The following is a 24466-nucleotide window of genomic DNA, read 5'->3' as shown; positions in this document are numbered from 1 at the left end:
CAAGAGATGGGTCATCTGAAAGAATGTTATTGACAGATTTTATCCAAAGGAACGATGACTAAAAGGTAAACACGTATAAGCAACAAAAATGACAGGGAACTAGATTGATGTCAAGTCTCTTGATTTAGCTAATAGAACATTCTTTTACTTTTTTTTTTTTAACTTTCCAAAATAAATATTGGTTGTTTCTTCATGGTGACCACAATCACTCTGAAACCAAATGTGGTAAGAAAACAGAGGAGACCATTGAGGTTCTGGCACAAAATACTGGGATCTGGCCATAAAGTAACAGGCAGGGAACTGCTAGAAGCACAAAGCTCATTCTATGTAAAGGCTGGGTTCTGCAAAATTTGGCAGATAATAAACTTTAATGGCACTTTTCATTCTCACTGTTATTAGTGCAGAAGCAATAAAAAATGTGAAGAACTTTTTTTTTCTTTTAAAGACTGCTTTCCACATTTTACTTTTAAACAGCCTTTGCTCTATCCTGGTGAGGTAATGGGGAAGATTTATGCAAGCAAAACAATGATGTATGCCCTCAACTGAAATGGCAGTGTGCACTCATTTAGTACTAGGACTCTGCCTTTTGCAGATTGTCCCTTAATAGAATGGGGTGTTTAAACAAATACGAATTCTTTTGAGTTTCCTCGTGTTTCTTAGAAGTATGTTGGAATTAAAAACAATCCCTTTTCAAATTCCTTAAATGAATTCATTTTAAACTTGCTATTACTTAGGAGACTGATCATATATCAGTATTCCATATGTACAATAAAATCCATTTTAAAAATCCACAGAAAGTAAACTGATTTCTAAAACAATCTGATACTTATCAAACAGAACACAATCCAAAGCTGAGGTAAAGGGATCAAGAATTAGTTGTAAAATTTACTCTCTATTGATTGACTGTAAGGGACAGAAATTTATTATTTGAAAACAGAGAAACTCGACAATCTCTTTACCACAAAGACCCAAAAACTAATTCTGCAACTACTTTTTCACTTTCCTAAATATACTAAATTTCTAGGGATGGAGTGAACATGTGAACTCAAAGACCAAAAGAGAATTTATATTTTCTTGGTAGATTTCATTTTGAAGAAAATTATTCACTTTATATTATAATGCGGCTAAGAGAACAGGGCGGGCGTGACTTTTCAACTTCTCATAAATCCACTCCTCTTCCTCAGAGTAGCTACACTCTGGTAGGAGTGCCTTCATGGGGCTCCTTTGAGTGACAGCACCAAGGCATCATTTACATGTAAATTGCAGTATGCAGAGTACCCACCAGTCTGTAGTAGACTGCCACTTAATATTCACAACAGCCTCACAGAAGTAGCAAGTTCACCATTCAATCTTTAATAACTGCATCAGTTGCCAGAAATGAGTTCAATTATTAACACAACTGTCTAATGCACTCTTCCCTCTCAAACAAATACAAACTAATCACCCTCTTTTCTTCAGAGCTATTGAATTTAAAAATGTTTAAAACTATCACAAATGCAGGGTCCCTGGCCCTGCCCTCTACCCTGCTGTCTCTTTCTGACTTAGCACATCTTGGCTGGAGCCCAGTTATGTGCACCATTAAGAATCACCCTGGGTAAGTCCTACTACCGACGGTCCAAGGATTACATGTTGAAAGCACCATTTTGCTGAAACAGAATTATTCTACGATGCTTAAGGTGGAAACAATCTGGCCTGCTTCCATGAAAACAGCCAGCATTCACAGATAATAAATGCACAAATTTCCATCACTGAAGTGAGCAGACTAACTAAGTAACACCCATTGTGAGTAAAAGTAGAGTGTGAGAGACAAACCAAACTTGACCAGTAGAATCTTAAGACTGAGAAGCTCCTAGCCTCATTCATGCTAATACAGCTATAAAATTTGTTCCAGCCAGTTCAATGGCTGAGGTAAGAGAAAAAGTGCTGAAGAGCACTTTTCAAGTAGCCAACCCTCAAGCTGTGAGAGTGTTTCTAGATGGCAGTCAACATACAGCAACTCCCCAAGCACACTTCCTTTAGTGGAAGATGATTCAGCCTCTAGCAAGCAGGAGATGCAAGCTTCCTGGTCCCAGGGTTGTTCTGTGTGATCGGTATCTTGGAAGGCTTTAAGGAGGTATGTTCAAGCATTCTCAAACAAATCCTGTTATACATGCAGATTTTTCCTATGATTAACTCAGAAGTTGGAAAATTATTTAACAATATATGCTAGCTTTATCTCTAACATCCACATCTAAGCAATCTGTGGAATTACAGACATGTCCCATAGTATACCACATAAAGTATTATAAATTAAGGTTTGAAAATATACTTTAGGCACAAAAAAGACAAGTTTATTTTTTCAGAAGTATTAGGAATTCATTGTTACGAAGTATGTTATGTAGTATGAACATTCAAATTAACAATCGTGGACTGAAATTACTCTAAAATATTTGACTTACTACATTGAACTAGATATTGTTTTATATTGTGATTATATATTTCTTTGAACTCACCACAAGTTCCTGCTCATATGTCCAAACACCACAAGCCAGTTCTACGCAGAAAATGACAAGGAGACTTCCAAAGTACTGTAGAAAAACAAAAGTTAATATACTTTGTATATAACCAGAGATAGGAAAAATTGTGGTCTATATGTGTAATATGAACTGCAATGCATTCTGCTGTCATATATAACAAATTAGAATAAAAAAATAAATATTTTATTAAGAAAAGAAAAACAAAAGTTTGCTATTAGTACAAAACCATGTGAAGTATGGTTATCAAAGACAAATCAGATATTATATAGTGTTATATTTGTCTAATGGACAAGGAAACTAAGCAGATGAGGAAAATTTCAACAAGCTTAGAAACACCTACAGATAACATGCAATACTCATCTAAGTGGGCGTTTTTATTTGCTCCTAGGACAAATCTTTTATAAATGCCAGTATTTGTCAGAGACCAAAGAAGAATTTACACTTTAAAGCTTAATAAACCGTAATCAAGTTCTCTGAGAAATTAAACCTCATTTTTTTTCAAAATGAATGAAATATGACCAAAAAGTTCAATGTGCTGCCTGTAAGAATATTATAACTCACTCTTGTAGGCAATGGAGACCTCTTCTGCATTCTTCGAAAAGCATAGTATAAAGCAAAATATCAACTACCGATGACAATGCAAAAAAAGTAATAGTAAGCTGCTATCATGGGAAGGCACTTAGATTTATAAAAGAATTTCAGAAAGTCTGACGAGGTACGCATGGGCAAATAGATAGCACAAAAACTTGAGTACAATATAAAATTAAACAAAAATGAAGGCTGGGCGTGGTGACACACAACTGTAATCCCATCAGCCCTGGAGGCTGAGGCAGAGTTCAAAGCCAGCCTCAGCAACTTAGCAAGGCCCTAACCAACTTATCAAGACCCTGTCTCAAGTAAAAAAAAAAAAAAAAAAAAAAGGACTGAGGATGTGGTTCAGTGGCTCAGTGGCTCAGTGGTTAAGCACCCCTGGGTTCAATGCCTGGTACCAAAAAAAGAAAGAAAGAAAAAATGAGGATAACGATTCAGGATTCCTATAATGGAGAACACACATGAACACAAACTAAGGGGATCTGGAACAAAAAGAGGAAATTTTTAGGCAAGTAAAACACATGAACAAGTGTGCAGAGGCAGCCAAAAAGCCCAATGAAGGGTCAAGGAAGCAGAATAAGATCCATCTATCAGAGAAATGTTAGGAGATCAAAGTGAAAGGCAGATGAAATGTCGATTTAAGACAGATTATGGTGAGCTTTAAATAATACACTACTGGGTTTAAAATCTATCACCATGGTAACAAGGTAGCACCTCTCAAAGTTTCTGAAAAAGAAAGACATGAGAAATAGTTCAATGGTAGGATTCTGATTAGTTTGGGAGGGAAGCGCCAATTAGGTAGGTTGATGATTCCTTAGAAGGGAACAAAGAGCAGACCGAAGGTGGGGACCTGAATCTAGATGGTGGTCTTGCAAATTGGCAGGAAAGACCACCTCCAAGCAATATAATAAAAGAAAAATAAAATAAAATAAATTAGACTGACTGGATTTAGACACCGAAGAGGAAAGACACATCAACCCTAGGTAGAGAAATGGGGAAGGGTAACTAATTCTGTGAAAACACTGACTTTGAGCAACACAGAAATGTATATCCAACTATTAGAAATGCCAGTTCAGTGCTCAGATACCCAAGGATAGAAATTAGGATGATTAGAAATAAAAATTTAGCAACTTTTGGATAGTACTCTATATATCAGGCACTTTCATAATTAATCCAGCCAAGAACTTTGCGAAATGAATGAGGCTACCCCATTTACAAATGAGAAAAATGAATGCCCAAAGTAGATAATGTTTGAGAATGTGCACAGTACATTTTGGAGGGCTGGGCCATCGTATCCCTGTCATGTATTTTCTTTTTTGCCCACCTCCCCCGCTGTCGAGATAAATTTACATAAGGAAATGGCAAAAGTGTGAGGAAAAAAAATGAGCTCTCTAAAAGTTCTCTCAATGCCTCCATCAGGAATAAAACAGCCCTGAGCTCATGAATCTTCCGCCTCACAGTGCAGGGTTGTGTGAGGGTCCTGGGCAGCATTCATCATCAACTGTTCCCTTCACTGAAGTAAAAGCTTCACCAAAGGCAGGTACTTTTCTGTGTCTCTCATCACATAAGATATGTGTTACATGATAATAATAAATATGTGTTACATAAAAGGATAAATGAAAAAAGTGAGATTTGCTAGGAAGTGACTGGAAGCTCCTTATACCACGTGATCCAGAAAGGCTTCTTTATAAAGGTGATATTTAAATTTAGCCAGAGGGCTGGGGTTGTGGCTCAGTGGTAGAGTGCTCGCCTAGCATGTGTGAGGGCCTGATTTCGTTCCCCAGCACCACATAAAAATAAACAAATAAAATAAAGGTATCACAACTAAGAAATAAATATTTGTTAAAAAAAAAAAAAAAGATAAATCAGAGACTTCTATTCTTTCCCCTCTATCCTCGTCTTGTGTGTTAGCATCCACATACCGGAGAGAAGATTTGGCCTTTAGTTTTGGGGGACTGGCTTATTTCACTTAGCATGATATTTTCCAGCTCCATCCATTTACCAGCAAATGCCATAATTTCATTCTTCTTTATGACTCAATAATATTACATTGTATATATATACCACATTTTTTTGTCCATTCATCTGCTGAAGGACACCTAGGTTGGTTCCATAACTTGGCTATTGTGAATTGAGCCAATAAACACTGATGTGGCCCTGTCATTATAGTATCCTGATTTTAAGTCCTTTGGGTATAGGCCTAGGAGTGGAATAACTGGATCAAATGGTGGTTCCATTCCAAGTTTTCTAAGTTCTCTCCATACTGCTTTCCAATTTGCAGTCCCACCAGCAATGTATGAGTGTGCCTTTTCCCCCACATATTTCCCAACATTTATTGTTACTTGTATACATTATAATTACCATTCTGACTGGAGTGTGCTGAGGTCACTTACATAAGGAGCTTCTGAACAAGGGATAGCAGGGAAAGGAAGAGAGTGGGCTGATACACGATTGTGAGCTGCCAGAACTTACACTTTGAGTTTCAATACAATTTTTGCACAAAGAAGGGAAAACATTAAACAATACAGAAAATTAACCTGATTTTTCTGCTATGTCCAAGATATAATCTTTATACTATAAAAATGTAAAGCACTAAAATTCATTTTGCTTCTGTCATAGTCCCTTTATTTAAAAAAAATAAAGAATATAGAACTGCATGATTTCTTAGACAACAGCATGGCTTGAAAATGATAATTGGCTCAAGAGATAAAGTAGTACTTTGCTTTGGGGATCCATTTTACAAGCTACTCTTATTCTCAGTATATGTAGGACTCATAGTCAGCTTCAATCTCCTCACTTCTCATTTCCAAGTGTTGTTTTTTAATTTTTTGTTTTTTTTGGACTTCATTTAAAGATTTCAGTCTTGAAATGCTGATTAAAGAAATCTGGTGAGCAACAGTACTCCAACTCAGTCTCTGCACTCTCTTTAATATTTAATTAAGAGATCTTTAGACACAAAAAATTATATTTGCTCCTATGGTACAGTGGACAAATGATTAGTAGTTACATGCTAGGTCATTTTTCCTATCTTAGAGAAAAATGACACGGCAGGATACCTTTGCTCTCTCAGATCCTTAACCTAAATTCTTTTCAAAACTGATTTCTTGCTACATTGACAACCAAAGCAGTCCTCAAAAGGCCAGATGTCTCCAAGGATAAAACATGGACATGGATATAATTCTATATGCTGAAGGAGAATAGGAGATACAGATATGCTCACTTTGTCTTGGGGTTAACCATGCAGATTTCTGGACTGATTTTATATCCTTTGAACACCCACTTGACATGACTCATTTCCTGCCTTTTGGAGTCACTGATGAGTTTGCAAAAGCCCAAGCTGAACCTGTTGAAAGAACCCAGCACAGGGTCCTGGGCAAGTACCTGGATGTATGCAATATGTGTAATACCTGAGTAATTGCCAGGCCTATGGATCCATGATATCACGTTTGATTTCTTAGAATGAGTATTACAGTGGGTTAGCAATACCATGACCTAGGCATCCACAGGAATGAATACATCAAGCATATATACCTAAACCAAATTCTCATTCCAAACTCAAAATTGAGATTACTGATTATGGGAGAAAGAGGGTAAATTCTGTTTCATTTGGCCACTGTTATAACTCTAGGAAAATTCCAAAATGATCATGTATTTCAGATTTCCAGTGTTTTCATCTGATGCAAGCTCTCCCATACAAAACAATTACCCTGCTTTTTATTTTATTTCACTAATACTCAGGAGCCCTATTTGACCTTGAGGTTCAAAGCACAAGTTTCATTAACATTATAAAACTTTCTTGTAATGAATTAAATCTATACTTTAATTGAAATATTGTGTTTTTACAAATTAAGCTGCAACTTCACTGTTAGCTGTCTTCGCTTTGTTGTTATTACATTGGCCTGAAATATTCAGTCTTGTATTTCCATTCATAAATATGAATGTCAAATCTGCCCTTTGTGCAACACACTAGATGAACTGCATTTACTCCTAAATTTTCTTTTTCCATGAGATCTGAGTTGTTGGTAAAGTCATCCCCATATTGATTACTGCATAGAGAATCACTCAGTCACCATTTAGTTTAAGGACTGGATTTGAAGCATCTGTAAAGTATAATGTTAGCCATAGTTTCAACAGAACATAACTAGCAAAGAATAAAGTACCAGCGTCCACTGAGCTTTGCTATGGCCTGAAGTGGACAGTCATATCACATTTCATTACACAAACATCTGCTGTCCTCAGCTTTATTTGGGAGCATGTATATGTTGCCCTACTGGTGTTAGCATGTGCCTCTCATGCTAACTTTCCCAGTGCATATGGTTTGATGAGATGGTCTGTACCAATTTAGCTTGCAAAGCAATTAGCCCTCTCTTCTTTAGGTGCTTTCTCTCTAGCATGGTGGAAAGACTTCTGAATGTTGAGTTAGAAAATTCCCAGCTTGAAAATACACTTGTATGATCTTTGGCAAATCCTTTAACTGCCCCCATGTCAGTTTGCTCATCTTCACAGTGAAAATAAAAATAAATCCTTTTGCAATTGTAAAGGTGGAATGGATATATGTGAAAGGGCTTCAGAAAATGTGAGGTATGATACAGATATGCTGACTTATAAATGCCATTCTGTGCTAGTTTATGAAATACAATCCAATATTGATTTGTTCTTTCTTCCTGTACATAGTTGTCATAGCCTGCAATGTGCCACGGTTTTTTCCAGTACTTTAACACTTGTTCTTGACTAGCTTACTTTTTCTCCTTCCCTCTGCACTTCAGGATCCCCTGTCTACTGTATTTCAGGTATCAAACATGTAGGCTTTCAACTCCATGGCTGAATTACCCACAAGTCACAGTGCTCACTCAGTAGCCAACCATGAGTGTCAGCCTGCAAGATCTTATTCCTAAGCATTATTTTATTCCTTATGCCTAAATAGCACCTATCATAGAGCAGGTAGGTATTCAATAAATATCAGTGGAAATCATGATCAGGTTACCAACTCAGAATACCAATTTCAGCCTTTCCTTGGGTTTCCTTTACCTAATTTGAACCTTGCATTTCTTGTTAACATTTGACTCCCCTTGATTTCCACCTACACATTTCTATTTTAAATATTGCCTCTGTTTTATGTGTATCTGTAGATTATACTATGACAATCCACTGTGCCTTGAAACATTTAAAGCCATTTGCATAATTCAAGAAAAGCAGCAACATGCACAGTCTCCTCATCTTCCTGTGATACTACCAACTAAGCATTTTACAAACAAATGAAGAATGAGAAAATAGGTGTCTATACAAGGAAATTAGAATATAATTGTTTGCATCACTATTATATTTACTTTGAGAAATTATTCAATACAAGGTTCCTTAATATAGAAGTGCCTCTATTATAACTAAGCTAAATTTTGAGTCATATTAATTTTATCCCAAAACATACATCCACACAAAAAGTATATCTAGAAGGCACTCTGATAATAGGACATGCCCCTGAAATAATACAATTGATAATTGATTTTTTTCATCAAACTGCTAGAGCTGAAAATAAATAACTTCAGTTCAAATGTATGTGCCCTGATGGGGTCAACTGGTAGAAAATTAGATAGAACATATGTGAAGTTGCCTTGATGATTTTTTTTAAGCTACACAAGTAGAAGAATAATAAAAAAGAAAACAACAGACCTGGCTTCAGATTCTAGCTATTTTACCTACTAACTGAGCGACCTTGGGCAAACCAGTAAGCCTGAATTTCCTCATTTATAAATGAGTATGTTAAAATCACTTTGCAGTGCTGTGGTAAGGATTCAATGAGGTAAAGTGCTATTGCATAGTAACCACTCCCTAAATGGTAGCCATTAATAATAGTATAACAGCGTCTACCAGAACATACATGCCTACAAGGACAAGAAAGATCATTGTGTTTAAAATACCTAATGCACTTTCTGGCACATAGCAAGCACTCAAGTCACACTTCTTGAACAGAAGTAATTATTATAGGATGAAGATGTGTAAAACTGTTCATCCTCTGGAGATTATCAGTGTCACCCCCACAAAAGAGCATCCAATCCCAGAAGCTAGTTGGCAAAATTTTAAATCCCTGTCCAGTCAGAATACAGCTGGCATTTTCCAAAAAATGTCTTCATTCAGAAAACTGAAGCAGAATGAGTGTAAAGGGTGGGGATCCAATTTATTTTTCTAAAGGTCTGAAATAAATTTGTTATTTTATTTACTTTTAAAATTTATTTTAACTAGGTATATATGATAGCAGAATGCATTTTGATTAATTGTACACAATTGCAGCACAACTTTACATTTCTATTGTTGTAATGATATAGCGTCACACCATACATGTACCCAGGGTAATGATGTCCATCTCATTCCACCAAATTACCTGCCTTTATCAATTTATTATTTTAAACTAACTAGAGTTGGCCACAGAATTGCAAGAATAGCATCACTTACCAACCTGTGCCCACTGGAAGAAGGGAAGGGCATAGCATCCCACCTTCCTGTGTAAGTCCTAGATGACTATAAATGTATCTCCCAACAGAAATAAAGGGGACATATCCCCCCAAGTTTAAATGTCATTTCATTTCTTTATATGTGTAAAGACAAAATGGTAGAATCACAAGAAGATTCTTAAAATAAATTTATTTATAAAAATGATCTGATTCCCTGTTACCACCACCCCTAGGATTTTACACCAGAGAAAGCCAATTACCCTATCCTGTCTCCCTCTTGAAACTTTACTAGAATGAAAACAAAGGGGTATTTAAAAAGGTCTAATCCCAGAGAAATGAAAAAAATAAAATGACACAACAGCAAGCATATTTTGGAAAGTGCAAAGCAGATAGAAGAGTAGTAAACTTCTCAGCTATTCATGAAAATTGGGTGGTAGGTCTATAGAGGGGAAAGCTGGGAACAACTTGACTTATACCGCAGAGCCTGAGGTACTTCAGTGTTGGAAGCTCTAGATATTTCTAGAAGTGGATGAGGACAAGACTTGCCGAAAACCCTTAAGGAAGAGGTTGGACCCTGCATTTTCCCTCCCTCACAGCATGCAGCTAGGTGGCTGCCACACCTCTACCAATAAAGAAGTCTGAGGAAGAGGGCACACTAGGACAGTCTTGGACCTAGGCACAGCATGTACCATAAGAGAGAAAGTACAGTACTACAGAGGATTGATGTCAAATTCATCTAGTTTTCCTACAAAAGTTCAAAACTCAAACCAAACCAAAATAGCATTGGATTTCTCCATAGAATATTTAAAGCTAAATAAGAGCAGATTAGGCTCTTCCAAATTCTGAGGGAAAAAAATGCATGACTTTCAACCTCTTTGCGTAGCCATCAAAATTAATATATGAGGGTTAATCAAGACATTTTCAGCCAGGCTTCATAGCACATGCCTTCAATCTCAGCAACTCCAGAGGCTGAGGCAGGAGGACAGCAAGTTTCAAGTCAACCCTGGCAACTTGAGAAACCCTTTGTGAAAGTAAAAAAATAAAATAAAATAAAAAGGGCTGGGGATGTAGCTCAGTGGTAGAATGCCCTGGGTTCTATTCCCAGTACCACCAAAACAAAGCCATTTTAAGGCACACAGGCTTCTAAAAATCACCTGTGCTTGCTTTGTCAGGAAACTACTAGAAGATGAGCTCCCTAAAATGAAAGAATAAACAGAAAAAGACAATGACTTTACATCCAGGAAACAGTATCTAAAATAAATGGAGGCAAAGGAAATGCCAGTGAGGTGAGAAAACATTCTATGATAGCGACAACGTCGACAGGCCAAGACTAGAGGAAGTCTAGAATGTTCTAGATGTTTGGGGGAAAAAAATTGGTGAAATGTCCAACATATTTGAATACATAAAGAGAAAAATTATACCAGGGGATGTGTAGTTAAATTAGACATTAATACATAGGAAACTAAACAAAGTTCTTAATTCCAAGAAAAACAGCATATTATTCCAGAAAGAAAACATAAACCCAGTATTTTATCTGGCCCAGCTCTGAGTAGATTTTCCATAGTCATAATCATGTAAACACTGATCTAACCAAAATTATGATACCTCCGGGTAGAGGTGGAGGGGGTCAGGCACGAAAGGATGCCAATTCTTCATCTTCATGGGGGAAGTCAATGGATAGTGCTTAAAACTAAAACTAAAGGAATGAGAAGAATTACATAAATATGTGATTTAGAGATGTGAAAGTAAATACGAAGGAATCTGCTAAAGCAAAAATTGATAGCAGTTGCCTTTTGGGAGTAAGAGATGGCAGGGGTGAAGGATGCTATATTTCATTAAAAAAAAGTTTTAGCACTAAATTAACTCTTCAAATTATGTGCATGAAACACTCTGAAAAGTAAAAACAAAATTAAGGCAAACAATAACTCAACCTTGACACCAAAGAGAAAAGACTCGATACTGAAGGACCTTAAATGTATTTTACACAGAAAAAGTAATTCTAAAATGCCAAAAATTATAAGTAGCTCAAATAAACCTAAGCGTTATTGGGATTAAAGGAGGTGAGTGGCAATTGAAAACTTTCTGTATGTTCAGGCCCTGCCTTTCTTTTGCTAAATATACCTTCAATCCTTTAAAATAGAAGTGGTATAACAAAACACAAAAGTGCATACTTAAATGTGGTTTCTAGACCACATCTAAAGGTCTCTTAATACATATCACCTGGAAATTTGGGTCTCTTCTGCAATATTACTCATTAAAACCACACATACATTCTACCCAAATTAGTATGAAATGGATTATTTTCCACAATAGTTCGTTTCACTCAAAGAAAAAGTCCTTTATTGTGCTAGATATTTACATATCTTAATATAAATTACTCATCAAAAATTATAAAACTATCATCATCTCCATTTCTCCAAAAGGAGAAAATGGAGCTAGACACAATTCATTTATGATCAAGAGGAAAAAGGACACTTAAGTTTTTCAGAGCACAAGCTCTGGAACCCGACATTCTGGACTTAGATTCTAGAGCTACAATTTAATTGGGTAAATCACTTAACCTCTCCATTCCTCACTGTTCCCATCTGTAAAATAGGATAACAAAAGTGCCAAGCTCAGAGTATAGTGAAAGAATTTGGTAAGCCAAGGTAGGCAAAGTACATGAACAGTGGCTGGCACAAAACATATCTATATTAGGAACATTGTTGTTAGCAATACCTCATAATACATCATCTACAGATTCTAACTTCCAAACACACAAGCATATAAGTACACATTCATACATGTATATACAAAACCTCATCTTTAAACTAGAGAAGAGTGTCACAAAAGTACCATGTATCCATCTTTGATCAATCCTAGGTGGGGAAAAATAAAAGATCACCAATATATAAAAATTTTTAAAATGGCAAAAAATTCCTTTTTTTCTACTACCTTATATGTCTAGTTAAAGGCCCCAATACAGTTTTAACTATGTGAAAAAGTTATAACAGATAACAATTCCATCTTATTTGCCTTTTCAACTTATAACTTCTAACAGTAAAATTAATTTTGTTCTTATTCACATTTTATAATTTTTATAATGAAGTAAGGGACATGTAGCCAATGAGTGCTTAATAGTTCATTAAATCCAACTTTTCAAAAACACTAAAAAATGACAGAAATGTTTTTCTTTTTACATCTTTACTTCTTAACTATTAATGATTTATATTAACAAATTCTAAGAAGGTACTATTTGCTTTTGTGTAAAATATTTCAAAGAACTTTTTCTCATTGGGAGAAATTGATTTGTCTTCAATCTTCATTTTTAACTTTTGTTAATCTAATGTAAACAAAAAAGCAATCTTCCCTAACAAAGTTAATCAATTTATTGAGTGTATTTAACCCAGTAAACAGTTAAGAAACATAGGGAAATAGACTTTCAATTAAAAAGACATTTTTAGAAAAAAAATGCATTGTGTCAGTGTAAAACTGAACAACTTTATTTCATCTAATTTTATGAAGAGAGTATTCTATAACACAGACTATCTAAAGAAAACAAAAAACTCCATATCCTACTCATCATAAATAGGTAATTTTTTTTCTAAACTGTTTTTCTATATTAATACCAACTATAATAGAATCCTTATAATAAAACAAAACTACTGTTTTCTTGAACACTTTTGTGTATGTCCTTGTGCAAGTAAATAATCAAATAAGGATCATAGAACTCCATCAAGAATATGTTTCACTGAGAGAAAAGTAAAAATTATAAACACTGTACAAGTATTTTAACCTGCTACTCTCTTAATTTATGACTAAAAACTCAGTTTTTTTTTCTAAAAGTAATAGTCAACATAATTTAATGTCACAAAAGTCAGATTTGTTTATCTTGGAAAAATAATACAACCTGAGATGCAACTGCCCACAATAAAAAACTATTTAAAAATATAGCATACTTTGCTGAACATTTTAGTATTTTGAAAACAAAGACCCTTTTGACTCCTTCTACATGTTATATAACCAACCCTTTTAATAAACAAAAAGTTTGATTAAAGGTCTGTGTTCACTAAATGATAAATGATAAACTCCAGTCTCTGCGCTGTCAAATACTAAACTCTGCAAGCTTTCAGTGCTAAGTATCTTTATGTCAGTTGTTTATTTTTCCTTTCCCAGTGATTGGAGGTTTAAAAATATTGTATTACTTACAGTTAGTAAATAAGGGAATTCCAGTGCCAAATATTTGTACAAGATAATGGAACAGCCGCCCTTCTGTTAAGAATTCACAGGGACTAAAATACTAACAGCTCAAGAATACTTGCTGCTTAAAACATATATACACACAGTCTCTGTTTAGTCAATTCTCAAAACAATGTCATAGCAGACACAGGGTTGGTACTTTCTGCAGGTTCACAGTTAACCTTGTCTGATGTCTCTACAATTTTTTCAAAAGAAAAGCAACACAATTCTTCCTTTAAAGAATCAGAAGTAGAATGAGGTCAGTCTAATTTAGGAAAAGCTAGAACTGCAGGCCAGTTGTTAAAGAAATAGTTTTATAACTACTCAGTACAGGTAGAAAGTCAAGCTCAGGTAAAAAAGTATTGGTAAGTTGTGTTCCCCTGTGGTTCAGACTTTATACTTGAATAAGTACAGAATACTACTATTTCTACAAATGTATCCTAATTTACTGTTCTTTTCAAGTTTACTTAAACTGGTTTTTGCTGAGTCTTTTTTTTTTTTTTTTTATCAAAGGTGTTGCTGAAGTCCAAATTAGTGTTTGCACCATGTGCTGTTTCAACTACTAGACAGAGAAATGTGTTGTGGCAGGAACCCAGGTCTAGCTGAGTTCTCAAGGTCAACGACTTACACCATGGCAGGTAACACATTAAGTCCTACAATAAAACGGCTGGACTCAATGGAGAAGTCACCATGTGAATGGCTTCTGCTGCCTTGTAAACTAGGTCAGCTGAAATCTGAAAGCTCAGCCTCACCTTCAAAGATTTACAGGGTGTTACAGGTCTCTGAAGAAGCTATCTCTACAGATTATTGGGCCATTCTTCAGAACTTGAGACAGAGGTTCCCATGTCCAGAATCTGCCCGCAAAAAGGCAAATAGGAAGCAGCCTTAGAAATAACTAAGCAAAACAGACTCAATTCTGACCTTGATCCCACCTCTACGACCCACCCAGATGTGTCAGGCTCTTCTCCAGCACAAGACGGGCAGGAGTTCATGATGGCAGACATTCTTACAACATTTACAGAACAACAAATAATATGGAAAACGTGAAAAGATGATGCTTGACAAGACAGAGAGAAAACTCATACTTTAACATCTGCCAATAACTTCTAAACATATCCATAACTCTGTAGATGTTTCTTCCTAATCACACTATTTTCATTGTTTTATCTTGGTTTTGGGATAAAATATGCCTTATAACTTATTTTTGTATATTTTCTAGAATAACCAACATCCCTATTTGCTAAAAACAGTATTAAAGAAATAGTTTCTTTTAAATATTCTAAATCCACATGTACAAATATTTATTACAAGTAGACAGGCTTATTCTATAATTTTATATAGATATATATTTTATATGTTTATATTTTTTACATATGTAGATAACATCCTTTGAAGTAAATATATACTTTCTTCCTGAACCAAAAACATGGGTTTTTGTTTTCCTTAAAAAAAGAAAAAAAAACATAAGAACACAATTTTGGGGGATTGTTACAACTAATTCACAGTCAGGTTCAATGTTAAGAGAAGGAAAACCATGTGTGAATAATGATATAATCATTTAATCTTGAATGCTGCCAGAATATCAGTGAGTATAATTGATAGAAGGATCACTGTGAATTGAGAAGAATGAATTACAGAACAATTTTAAAGAAACACACTTTTGTTACAACAAATATTTGAATAGAACAATGCTGAAAAGCGAAGGCCTTCGGAGACAAGCTTTTATAAACAAATCAATGATGACTTGAACAAAGCATATCCATTATCTGTAAGAAGTAAATGTTTCTAACATGAATTAGCTTGTTCTCAAACAAGTTAAGCAGTGGTCCCACAGTCCTGACCCATTTCATTGTTTGTGGAATCTTCCTCTTCCCCACTACTGCTAAGGCTGGAAAATTTCTGCAGCTCCCTAAGAACTATGATTTCACCTGTCCAACAAAGGTGCTGGGTGGTGGCTTATCTCTCAAACGGTGCATTATCCCCAGCACCCAGTTTCTAGGTGTCTTATTTAGTTTTCTAACTACATTTTTACTATCAGGTCTGAACTAAAGATATTCAGACTATAGAATTTTACTTATAATAGACATGCAAAAAAAAAATCTAAAACACTGAACTAGCCTTCCCCACATGAACATCTTTATTTGTCAGTAAAGGTATATTGTGAGAATCCTAGTATCTCTTCTATCATTAAAAAAAAAATCCCTAAACAGGAAGTCCTCTTAGTCCCGAGTGCCACAATCAGGTAGTCATATCTTCCAGGTAATTGAGCAAAAGGCCCAGAAGCAACTAGGAACAGACACTGCTGCCAGGGACATGAGCAAAGCCAGGTCAGAATGCATCACTTTTCTGTTCATAAAAAATCAAAATGCAGTATGCACAGGTACTGGACATTGTCCGTACATTGACCCCAACTCCCATGTCCAGCTTTCAGCATTGCTGGTTTACACCCTACCCCATAATGCCTATGTGCCCTTCTCCAAGTCCACCTTGAGCTTCCTAGCATTATCACAGTGGCTCCGGCCACTAGCCTTCTAGATCTTCAAACCTACCCTGCACTCAGCAAAGGCATCCCATAAACCATAGTATACCCAATATTTTTAAAACATCTTCATAGTTGTTAATTATGTTGAGGAAATTTGCAGTCTCCAAACCTGAGAGTTTAAAAACAAAAAGTGAAAAAAAAATTGCAATCAAAAGAAAATTCAGATTATCTTTTTTTATACATGTGTGCATCTACATATATATATATTCTTTATATAGATACAACCATTTATTTTTAAAAACTTCAAATATACTGCTTAATAGGAATACATCATGAGATAACTATATTATTTATATTTTAAAAATAAAATTTAAATTTATCATTTATTTCATTTGAGCTTAGATCCATCTTAACCTAAACATGCAACCAGGGACTGTTATCACCTTTTACGTGAAAAGGGAAAGGCATATGGATCAATCTTTAAAAGTAAATTTTAAAAAATATATGTAATATCATAAAAAAGTATTTTTTTTCAATTCATAATCTTATTATTCAGTCACCAGCTTCATAAACATCACACATAAAAGTAAATATTAAGCATAATTTTCCTAAACAGTTTATCTGGAAGTTGCTTTCCTTACTGCCTTAAATGACAAGATTCTCTTTTATATTTGTGATTTGCCCTCTTGTTTTAATTCTCTGTACATTTAGCACAGTGCATCCTGAGTCATCTAGACAGCTACATGATTTTTAAATGAATGTCTACTGTTTTATGTCTGCCAAAGAGACAATGTGGAAGCAGATGAGAAAGCAAAAACACTGCACAGTTGCTACATTCACCTTGAGAAGCACTTGAACTTGCTGAGCTAGTGACCAGCATGCACAGGGGAACTGTCACTTCAACAGTACATGCTGCTAGAGGGACGCCTGGCTTTGTGGCTTTGAACTTCTCACAGTCTAAGAACAGTCTCTCAATCAATGGATATAGACTTATTTGTCTTATATTTAACTAAAAGTATTTCAAATGTGTCTACGAAAAAACAGTACATCAGAAGGCTTCAAATGCTTCCCATGACAGAATACACATAAATAGTGCAAAGGTCAGAAATACCAAAACTAGTATCATTCAAGTCTCAAACCCAGAAGTAAGCCAAAGGTCCAATGAGCATCCAAAATCCTGTCAAAAAGACATGCAGCTATCCTGGCCCAGGTCTCCGACACAGCATTTTCTTTTAAAGACATCTATTTCCATGCTTTTGGGGGACATATTTAGAGGCAGTCACACCAGCATCACTTAAGAATCAGAAGTGATCACAGAACTCTGTCATGGGCTCTTGTGTGTACAAAAGCCACAGTTCAACTATGAACAGGGTTTTCTATTGCCTCCAGTCCCAAATGTGAAATATTTCAATCCCACTGTAGAAATACCCATTGGCTTTCTATAGAGCAAGGTACCATTAGAATCTCCTCCAAAGGCCTTAATAACCGAACTTTCTTTACACTGTTCTCACTGTGTACCAATACCACAACCAGACTGAATCTCTAAGTTTTGCCAAAACTTGCCATGCCTTTTGTTTTAGTCAGCTTTTTTGCTGCTGTGACTAAAAGATCTGACCAGAACAATTAGTGGGAGAAAAGTTTATTTGGGGACTCATGGTTTCAGAGGTCTCAATTCAGGGCTTGAGGTGAGGCTGAACATCATGGTGGAAGAGTGTGGCAGAGGAAAGTGGCTCACATGGTGATCAGGAAGCAGAGAGAAAGACTCCACTCACCAGATACAAAATATATACCCCACTGACCCACCTCCTCCAGCCACACCTACCCACCTTCAGTTTCTACTCAGTTAATCCCATTGGGGATTAATTCACTTTGGGTCAAGGCTCTCATAAACTAATCACTCTACCTAGAAACCTCTGACATAATTTCATCATGAGCTTTGGGAGGACACCACCCATCCAAACCTTAACACTCCTTTACTCCTCCATTTTTGCATACATTCCCCACATTGCTGTAAATCCCCTTCCCTCCTCTCTCTACCCAATAAATTTTCAATATCCACCTCAGATAAAGATGCTCCTGTGAAAACTTCTGAAAGTCTCCATCGTCCCTGACTCTAGGATACCAAGGACACTTATTTGTAAATTTAATAAATTTCACTTTTTAATTTTCTTTCTTTTCTCCCCTTTCTTCTTATCTTTCACATTCCTGTTACAGGGCTAGGTACACAATACATGTCTAGGGAGGGAAAAGGAATGGAATGGAGAATGGGAACAGAGGAAAGGTGAAAGGCAAAGAGAACCTGCTTGATTCTTGGGCAGGATTAGAGAGAATGATCACTAAGATGGTAAAATTTTCAGAGTTCCTTTCATAGTAACTACACTAAAAGATTACAATTTTGAAAATTAGATGACTACCAAACGCTTCAGAGTAATAACTGAAGCATAGTTAAGTCTGTGAAAATAATGCCAGTAATTAATTAAACGTATTATAACAATGGAGTGTAGTGAAACATGAATGGGCTTGGAGCATAGATTGCATTTGAATGCTAATGACAGCAGCTAAGGGGGGCACCTTGTGAGTCTCTGGGCGGGCTACCTTTCCTCCTTTGTAAAATAGGTCTAACCATATCTAGTTGCTTTACGTATTTTCTGAGAAAACAAAGGTAAAACAATTAGATAGATGCTGAACATATGACATAAGGGACCTTGATTTAGAAATAAAGTTGTTAGGCTTTCAGCCAACAATATGAACAAAATAATGAAGATATTCAACTTAACACTTTAATTTTAATTTAGCAACCTATCACCAACTACATAATTGTAACACTTATAACCACATGAAAGACATCCTTAAACAAAGAGTCTGTAGAAAGTTAATTACTATTTAAGAATACCCTGGTTTTACCTTAGGATTTTAAACAACACAACAACTGTGGAGGGGAAATTTTTTCCATGGCATTAAAAATTTACTTGATTTCCATGAAGGAAATCATTCAGATCTGTTTCAATCACTCCATATTTTTAAGAAAGCTTTAAAAATGCTTCTGCACAATCAATAACTATATGCAAATTCTCTGGAATAATAAAACTGAAAAAAAATTGTCCCCCTTAAAACACAATCCACAGGTCTTAAACATGCAAGGTACATCCAACATCATTTCTGAGCAGAGCTTGACTGTTTTGCTGCAGGTGAGTGTATATTAGCACTGCATTCTGACAAATGATGGACTCCTGACAGTGACATTCAGCTGATGCCGACATTGTAGACTTGTCTGTTCAATCTGTTTACATTTCCCCTGAGCTACCACCGCTTTTCTAATGCCTGTGTTAATAGCAAGGTAGAACTGCAATAACAAATGAATTTCATTTAGTCTGCAGCTGAAGCCTGGGAAGCATCCTTTGAAGGCTTAAAACCAATTTCCAGTTAGCTTCAATTTATCTTTTAAAGAGAGAAAAAATTCTCCTCCTGAAATTACTTTGAAAGTCACAGAATAGTCAAGTTTCTTTTCCTAATTATTTCTGGCCTCTTATTTTCCCATTATAATTAGACTTTAATTATTCCTCATATAAATACATAAATGTTTCTATTCTATGACAGTTTCATACAATGAACAACAAATCTAGCTACAGTAGGGTAGCTAAATGCAACAAAATACAGGATGCCCATTTAAATTTTAATTTTAGATAAACAACAAATAATGTTTCAATACATGTTTATTCTAAGTCTTTCGTGGAGCACACTCATACTGTTATGGCTTGGATCTGAAGTGTCCCCCAAAAGCTCACCTGTGAGACAATGTAAGAAGGTTTGGAGGAGAAATGATTGGGTTGTAAGAATCTTAACCCAATGAGTGATTTAATCCCCTAATAGAGATTGAGTGGTAACGGAAGTGGTAGGGCGTGGCTCGAGGAGGTAGGAATTAGGGGCATGGCTTTGGGTATATATTTGGGTTTGGAGAGTGGAGTCTCTCTCTGTTTCCTGATCACTGTGATGTGAGCTGCTTCCCTCTGCCACTCTTCTGCCATGATGTTCAGCCTCACCTCGAGCCCCGAGGAATGGAGCCAACTTTCTATGGACTAAGACCTCTGAAACCAAAAGCCCTCAAATAAACTTTTCCTCATTTAAAATTGTTTTGGTCAGATCTTTTAATCATAGCAGAGAAAAAGCTGACTAAAACACATACTAAAACGCTATTCATATTTTATCTGAAATACAATTTAATTAGATATCCTTTATTTTATTTGAAAACCTTGAATTACTGTGTTTGAACAACTTTCATCTAAAAATCTATAATTCAACAAAAGGGTTAAATTCAAGGTTTTCTAATAGGTGACCTCTCACCTTTTCATTGCTGCTGTTTGGAGGAGAAGGGGTGGTGGAAACAGGTTGGTTATAAAGATCTGTGGTGAAGGACAATCCCTCACTTCTTTGGACCAGGTGGATGAATAATAGCATTTTTACTTTTGCCTGAACAGTAGTACACCTCCATGCCAGGTTCTTAATTATTCAATAGGTAAGGCAATCTCAGAGGTACCAATTGTCTTTAAAAAAAAAAAAAAAAAAAAAAGTAACTCTTGGACAAGGGTTGTGGCTCAGTGGTAGACCACTTGCCCCTCATGTGTAAGGCACTGGGTTCAATTATCAACATCACATAAAAATAAATAAAATAAAGGTATTGTGTCCATCTACAACTAAAAATAAAAATAAAATAAAGGTCCATTGACAACTAAAAATATATTTAAAATAAAAAAAGTAACTCACTCAGACGAATCTGATTTATTGGCCTTAAATGTGAAAGAAAACTAAACACAGAGAAATGGACAGATTAGATGAATGCATTCTCTATGTTTAAATATCTATATCCAAAATAAAAGTCAGGAACTTTCTAAATTTTTTAAAAAACAATAGGATGAAGGATAAAGGGTGTGTGTGCACGTGCACACACACACACACACACACCATGAGAGTTGCCTTGCAAATATTTACCAAAGTCTTAACATTATGTCCCATTCTTTATTCACATCTTCCTTTAACAAGCCATTCCCTTGTAATCTAACCTTCATAACAGCCAGGCTCCTCCTTTACAAGCTTTCTCATTCCTGTCTTCCAGGCCCCATCCTCAGTCTGATATGCTGGTCACCTCCACTCTCACTATCCTAATTTCCTATGAATTATTGAATTTACTAGATATTTGTTAAAGCAACGGGGAAGGAGAATGGCTCACATTACCAAGTTGTTTGTAGTCTAGTAGTTTAGACCAGTTATCAACAAAGAAAATATATAGTAAAAGTAATACACAGAACTTCAAAAGTGGAGAAGAGCCTATTGGAGACATTAGCAAAGGCCCAAGGAAAACTGGACTTGGCGATCAGAGCTGAACCCCACTCCACCCCTACTGCCCAGTGACCTTGGACATATTACTTAACTCGGAGCTTCATTTAATATTTATTTATCTCAGATGATTATTTCCAGGTTTAAAATGAACAATAATATAGAAATGTTTTATACACTGCAAGACACATTAGTAAAGAGTGTTCAGTAAAATAACAAAATTATTATAGACGTGTTGTTGGAACTGAGCTGCCATAGTCTGAATAGTAGATTCTCCATTTACTAAGCCAGGCAAACTCAAGTCAATCACTTAACCTCTCTGTGCCTCATTTCCTCACCTTCATGTTATCTGAAAATAACAGTACCTATCTTATTAGAAGTGTAGAGAGATAAAAGTGATTAATTCATGTCAAAATCTTTATGTGAAAAAATCATGTAAAACTCCACAGTGTCTGGATGGTAAACTCCATAGAAATGTTACCTACTTTAATTATCATGGTCATCATTGTTGTTGTTGTTTTGGGAGATAGTATTTCACATAAATCTTAATGGACTGGTGATATTTAAACAAGAATAGAGAGAGCAGAGAATAGGGAATTAGGAAAGAAAGCTGAAAAATAGCTCATGAAGGCTTGATTAAAGGGCTTGGTGTAAGTCTGAGATACCTGTAAATATTGCATTAGAAAGACTATCAAAGTCTTGGGACAGGAAATCCGTGATTGTGGTTATATTAGAGTAACCTTGGCAACATTGGTTTGGGGTAGAACAGAAGACGACAGAGGCAGAAAGATTAGTTAGGGAGCTCTGCACCATGTGAGTGAGAAGTCCTGAGAGCCTGAACTGGAACATTGTATACGTCAACAGAAAAGAGAAGACAAGTTCCCAAGATTATGGAATCAGAACCTAAAGGACATGGCCACTTTGTAGAGGAGGGGACTATGAAGAGGAAGCTAGAGAAGAAACTGCCTCAGAAACAAACTAGATACAGATCGGTTGTAATGAACAACTGGGAGGTGAGACCACAGTTCCTTCTTTAACAAGGGAGACACTGTGCTGCACCTAGACTTTACTCTGCCTAGATGAGTACAGAGACAGCACATGGAGAATGAACTGACAAAGACAGGGAAGGAATCTAGATGTGGCACCCATGGACACAGAAGCAGCAAAACACAAAAAGTTGTTTCATGAAAAAAGAGAACATCCACCCAGCAAAGTAGGGGATGGGGAAAAGTAAGCATCAATCTGTGCTCATCATCTTCCCAGAAGCCAGCACTCAGCCATTCCAGCTGAGACTGTAACTCTTCCTCTCTGGTCTCAGCACATTAGAGATCTTATCACAGAGTAGTGAAATTGTCTATCCACTGGCTGGTATGATGGCAAAAACTGGTAGTAAATGTGTTCAGTAAGTGATCAGGGAATGAACAAATGCACAAGTTCATGGCCCTTAGGATCTTGGTCCTCCTTGTCACTTTATGCATCATAAAACTCTCAATCACTGGTCCAGGATTTGTCCTATCTTCAGTGGCAGGCCTGATTACTTTGTAATTTGTCCACTTGATTAGCTACCAAGTAAATGGAATGAATGAATGGCTATCAAAGGGTGTATCCAAAAGCCCTTGTGGTTCCTTGAAACACCTGACCCCACCTGGCCTCATCCCACTACCTAGAGACCAACCAGAGTAACAGCTGGGAAGAGCAAGGACAAGAGCCATTGTTCTGAGAGACTGGATAGAAGAAGCGCTTGAATACTGGTTTTAAAAAAGAAGCACGGAACTTTTTAAAGTTTGAAATATATTTACATCCTTCAAATTACAGAAGATTAATATAAATTCCTGTCTTTTATTTTTAAATTATTGTCCAAATATCTTAACATGATATGATTCCAAACTTTTCCACCATTTTCCTTTTCACTATACACCCACGTGAGAGAAGTTAGGCAGAGGCGTGTTTCTGCTTTCCTGAATGTGGCTTATTTTCTAAAGTCCTCTGTTTTCCAATGTTACACCTCAAGAGTTATCCTCCAAGATGCCCATGAATACATCAATACAGGTTATTCTTGTAAATTTGAAGTTTTATTCCGCTTCCCACTAAGTTTCTGTTTTAATTGTGTGGGAGGAGAGCTTGTGAGGCTTGGGTGTGTGCATGCTGGCTACCAAGAGCCAATTTGTGCTCTTCTCCCCCAACTCCACATTCAGGGACATCATGTTGGTAACCTGAAATCAACCATGCTGGGAGGATTTGCCCTATGGAAATCCTCATACATCAGGGCTTTATCTGTCCAGAGATGCAGTTTACCAGCACACCCTCAAATTTTTTAGATTCCTAAAATGAAACTAATGCCTAGCCAGGGTTGAGGCCTTCCACAAAGAAAGGAATATGGCTAATGAGTTAATTATTCAGGAGTTTTACATATTGGCAATTACATGTTAGCAGTCCTGTTACTTGCGCCACTAGGTGTCCAATATATTATATTTCAACGTTCTTCTAAAAATCTGTGTGTAGACTTTTTAGTTGACTCTAATTATTATTATTATTATTATTTGTACTAGGAATTGAACCCAGGGGTGCTTTACCATTGAGATACATCCCCAGTTCTTTTTATATTTTTATTCTGAGACAAGTTCTCACAACATTGATGAGGCTGGCCTCCAACCTGCAATCCTCCTGCCTCAGCTTCCCAAATCACTGAACTACAGGTGTGTACCACAGTGACCAACTAAATTAACTCTAATTTTTAATTTTTGCAAAGTTTTGATTTAAAATATTAGCCATAGAATTTGATGATAAAATAAATATAATCTTGTCCAACTCTTTGAGAGTTTTAAAAAAATTAACAATAACTAAGATTAGAGAAACCGAGGCTCACTTATGTCCACTAAACT

The 24466-nt window shown here is 36.0% G+C and overlaps 1 protein-coding gene across 3 annotated transcripts in view; it reads right to left on the bottom strand.

Annotated features, from left to right (window-relative positions):
• TSPAN12 (tetraspanin 12) overlaps window positions 1–24466 on the bottom strand; it is an 80198-nt gene that overhangs the window by 31170 nt on the left and 24562 nt on the right. For all 3 annotated transcript variants that reach the window (XM_081285450.1, XM_081285448.1, XM_081285449.1), the window contains one exon: window positions 2493–2567. In XM_081285450.1, the coding sequence (XP_081141576.1) occupies window positions 2493–2567 (75 nt within the window). The remainder of the gene's footprint in view (window positions 1–2492; window positions 2568–24466) is intronic.

The sequence above is a fragment of the Spermophilus citellus genome, assembly GCF_964194105.1.
Source record: "Spermophilus citellus genome assembly, chromosome: 3".
NCBI classification, from domain to species: Eukaryota; Metazoa; Chordata; class Mammalia; order Rodentia; family Sciuridae; genus Spermophilus; species Spermophilus citellus.
This window is presented reverse-complemented; position numbering and strand designations above follow the sequence as displayed.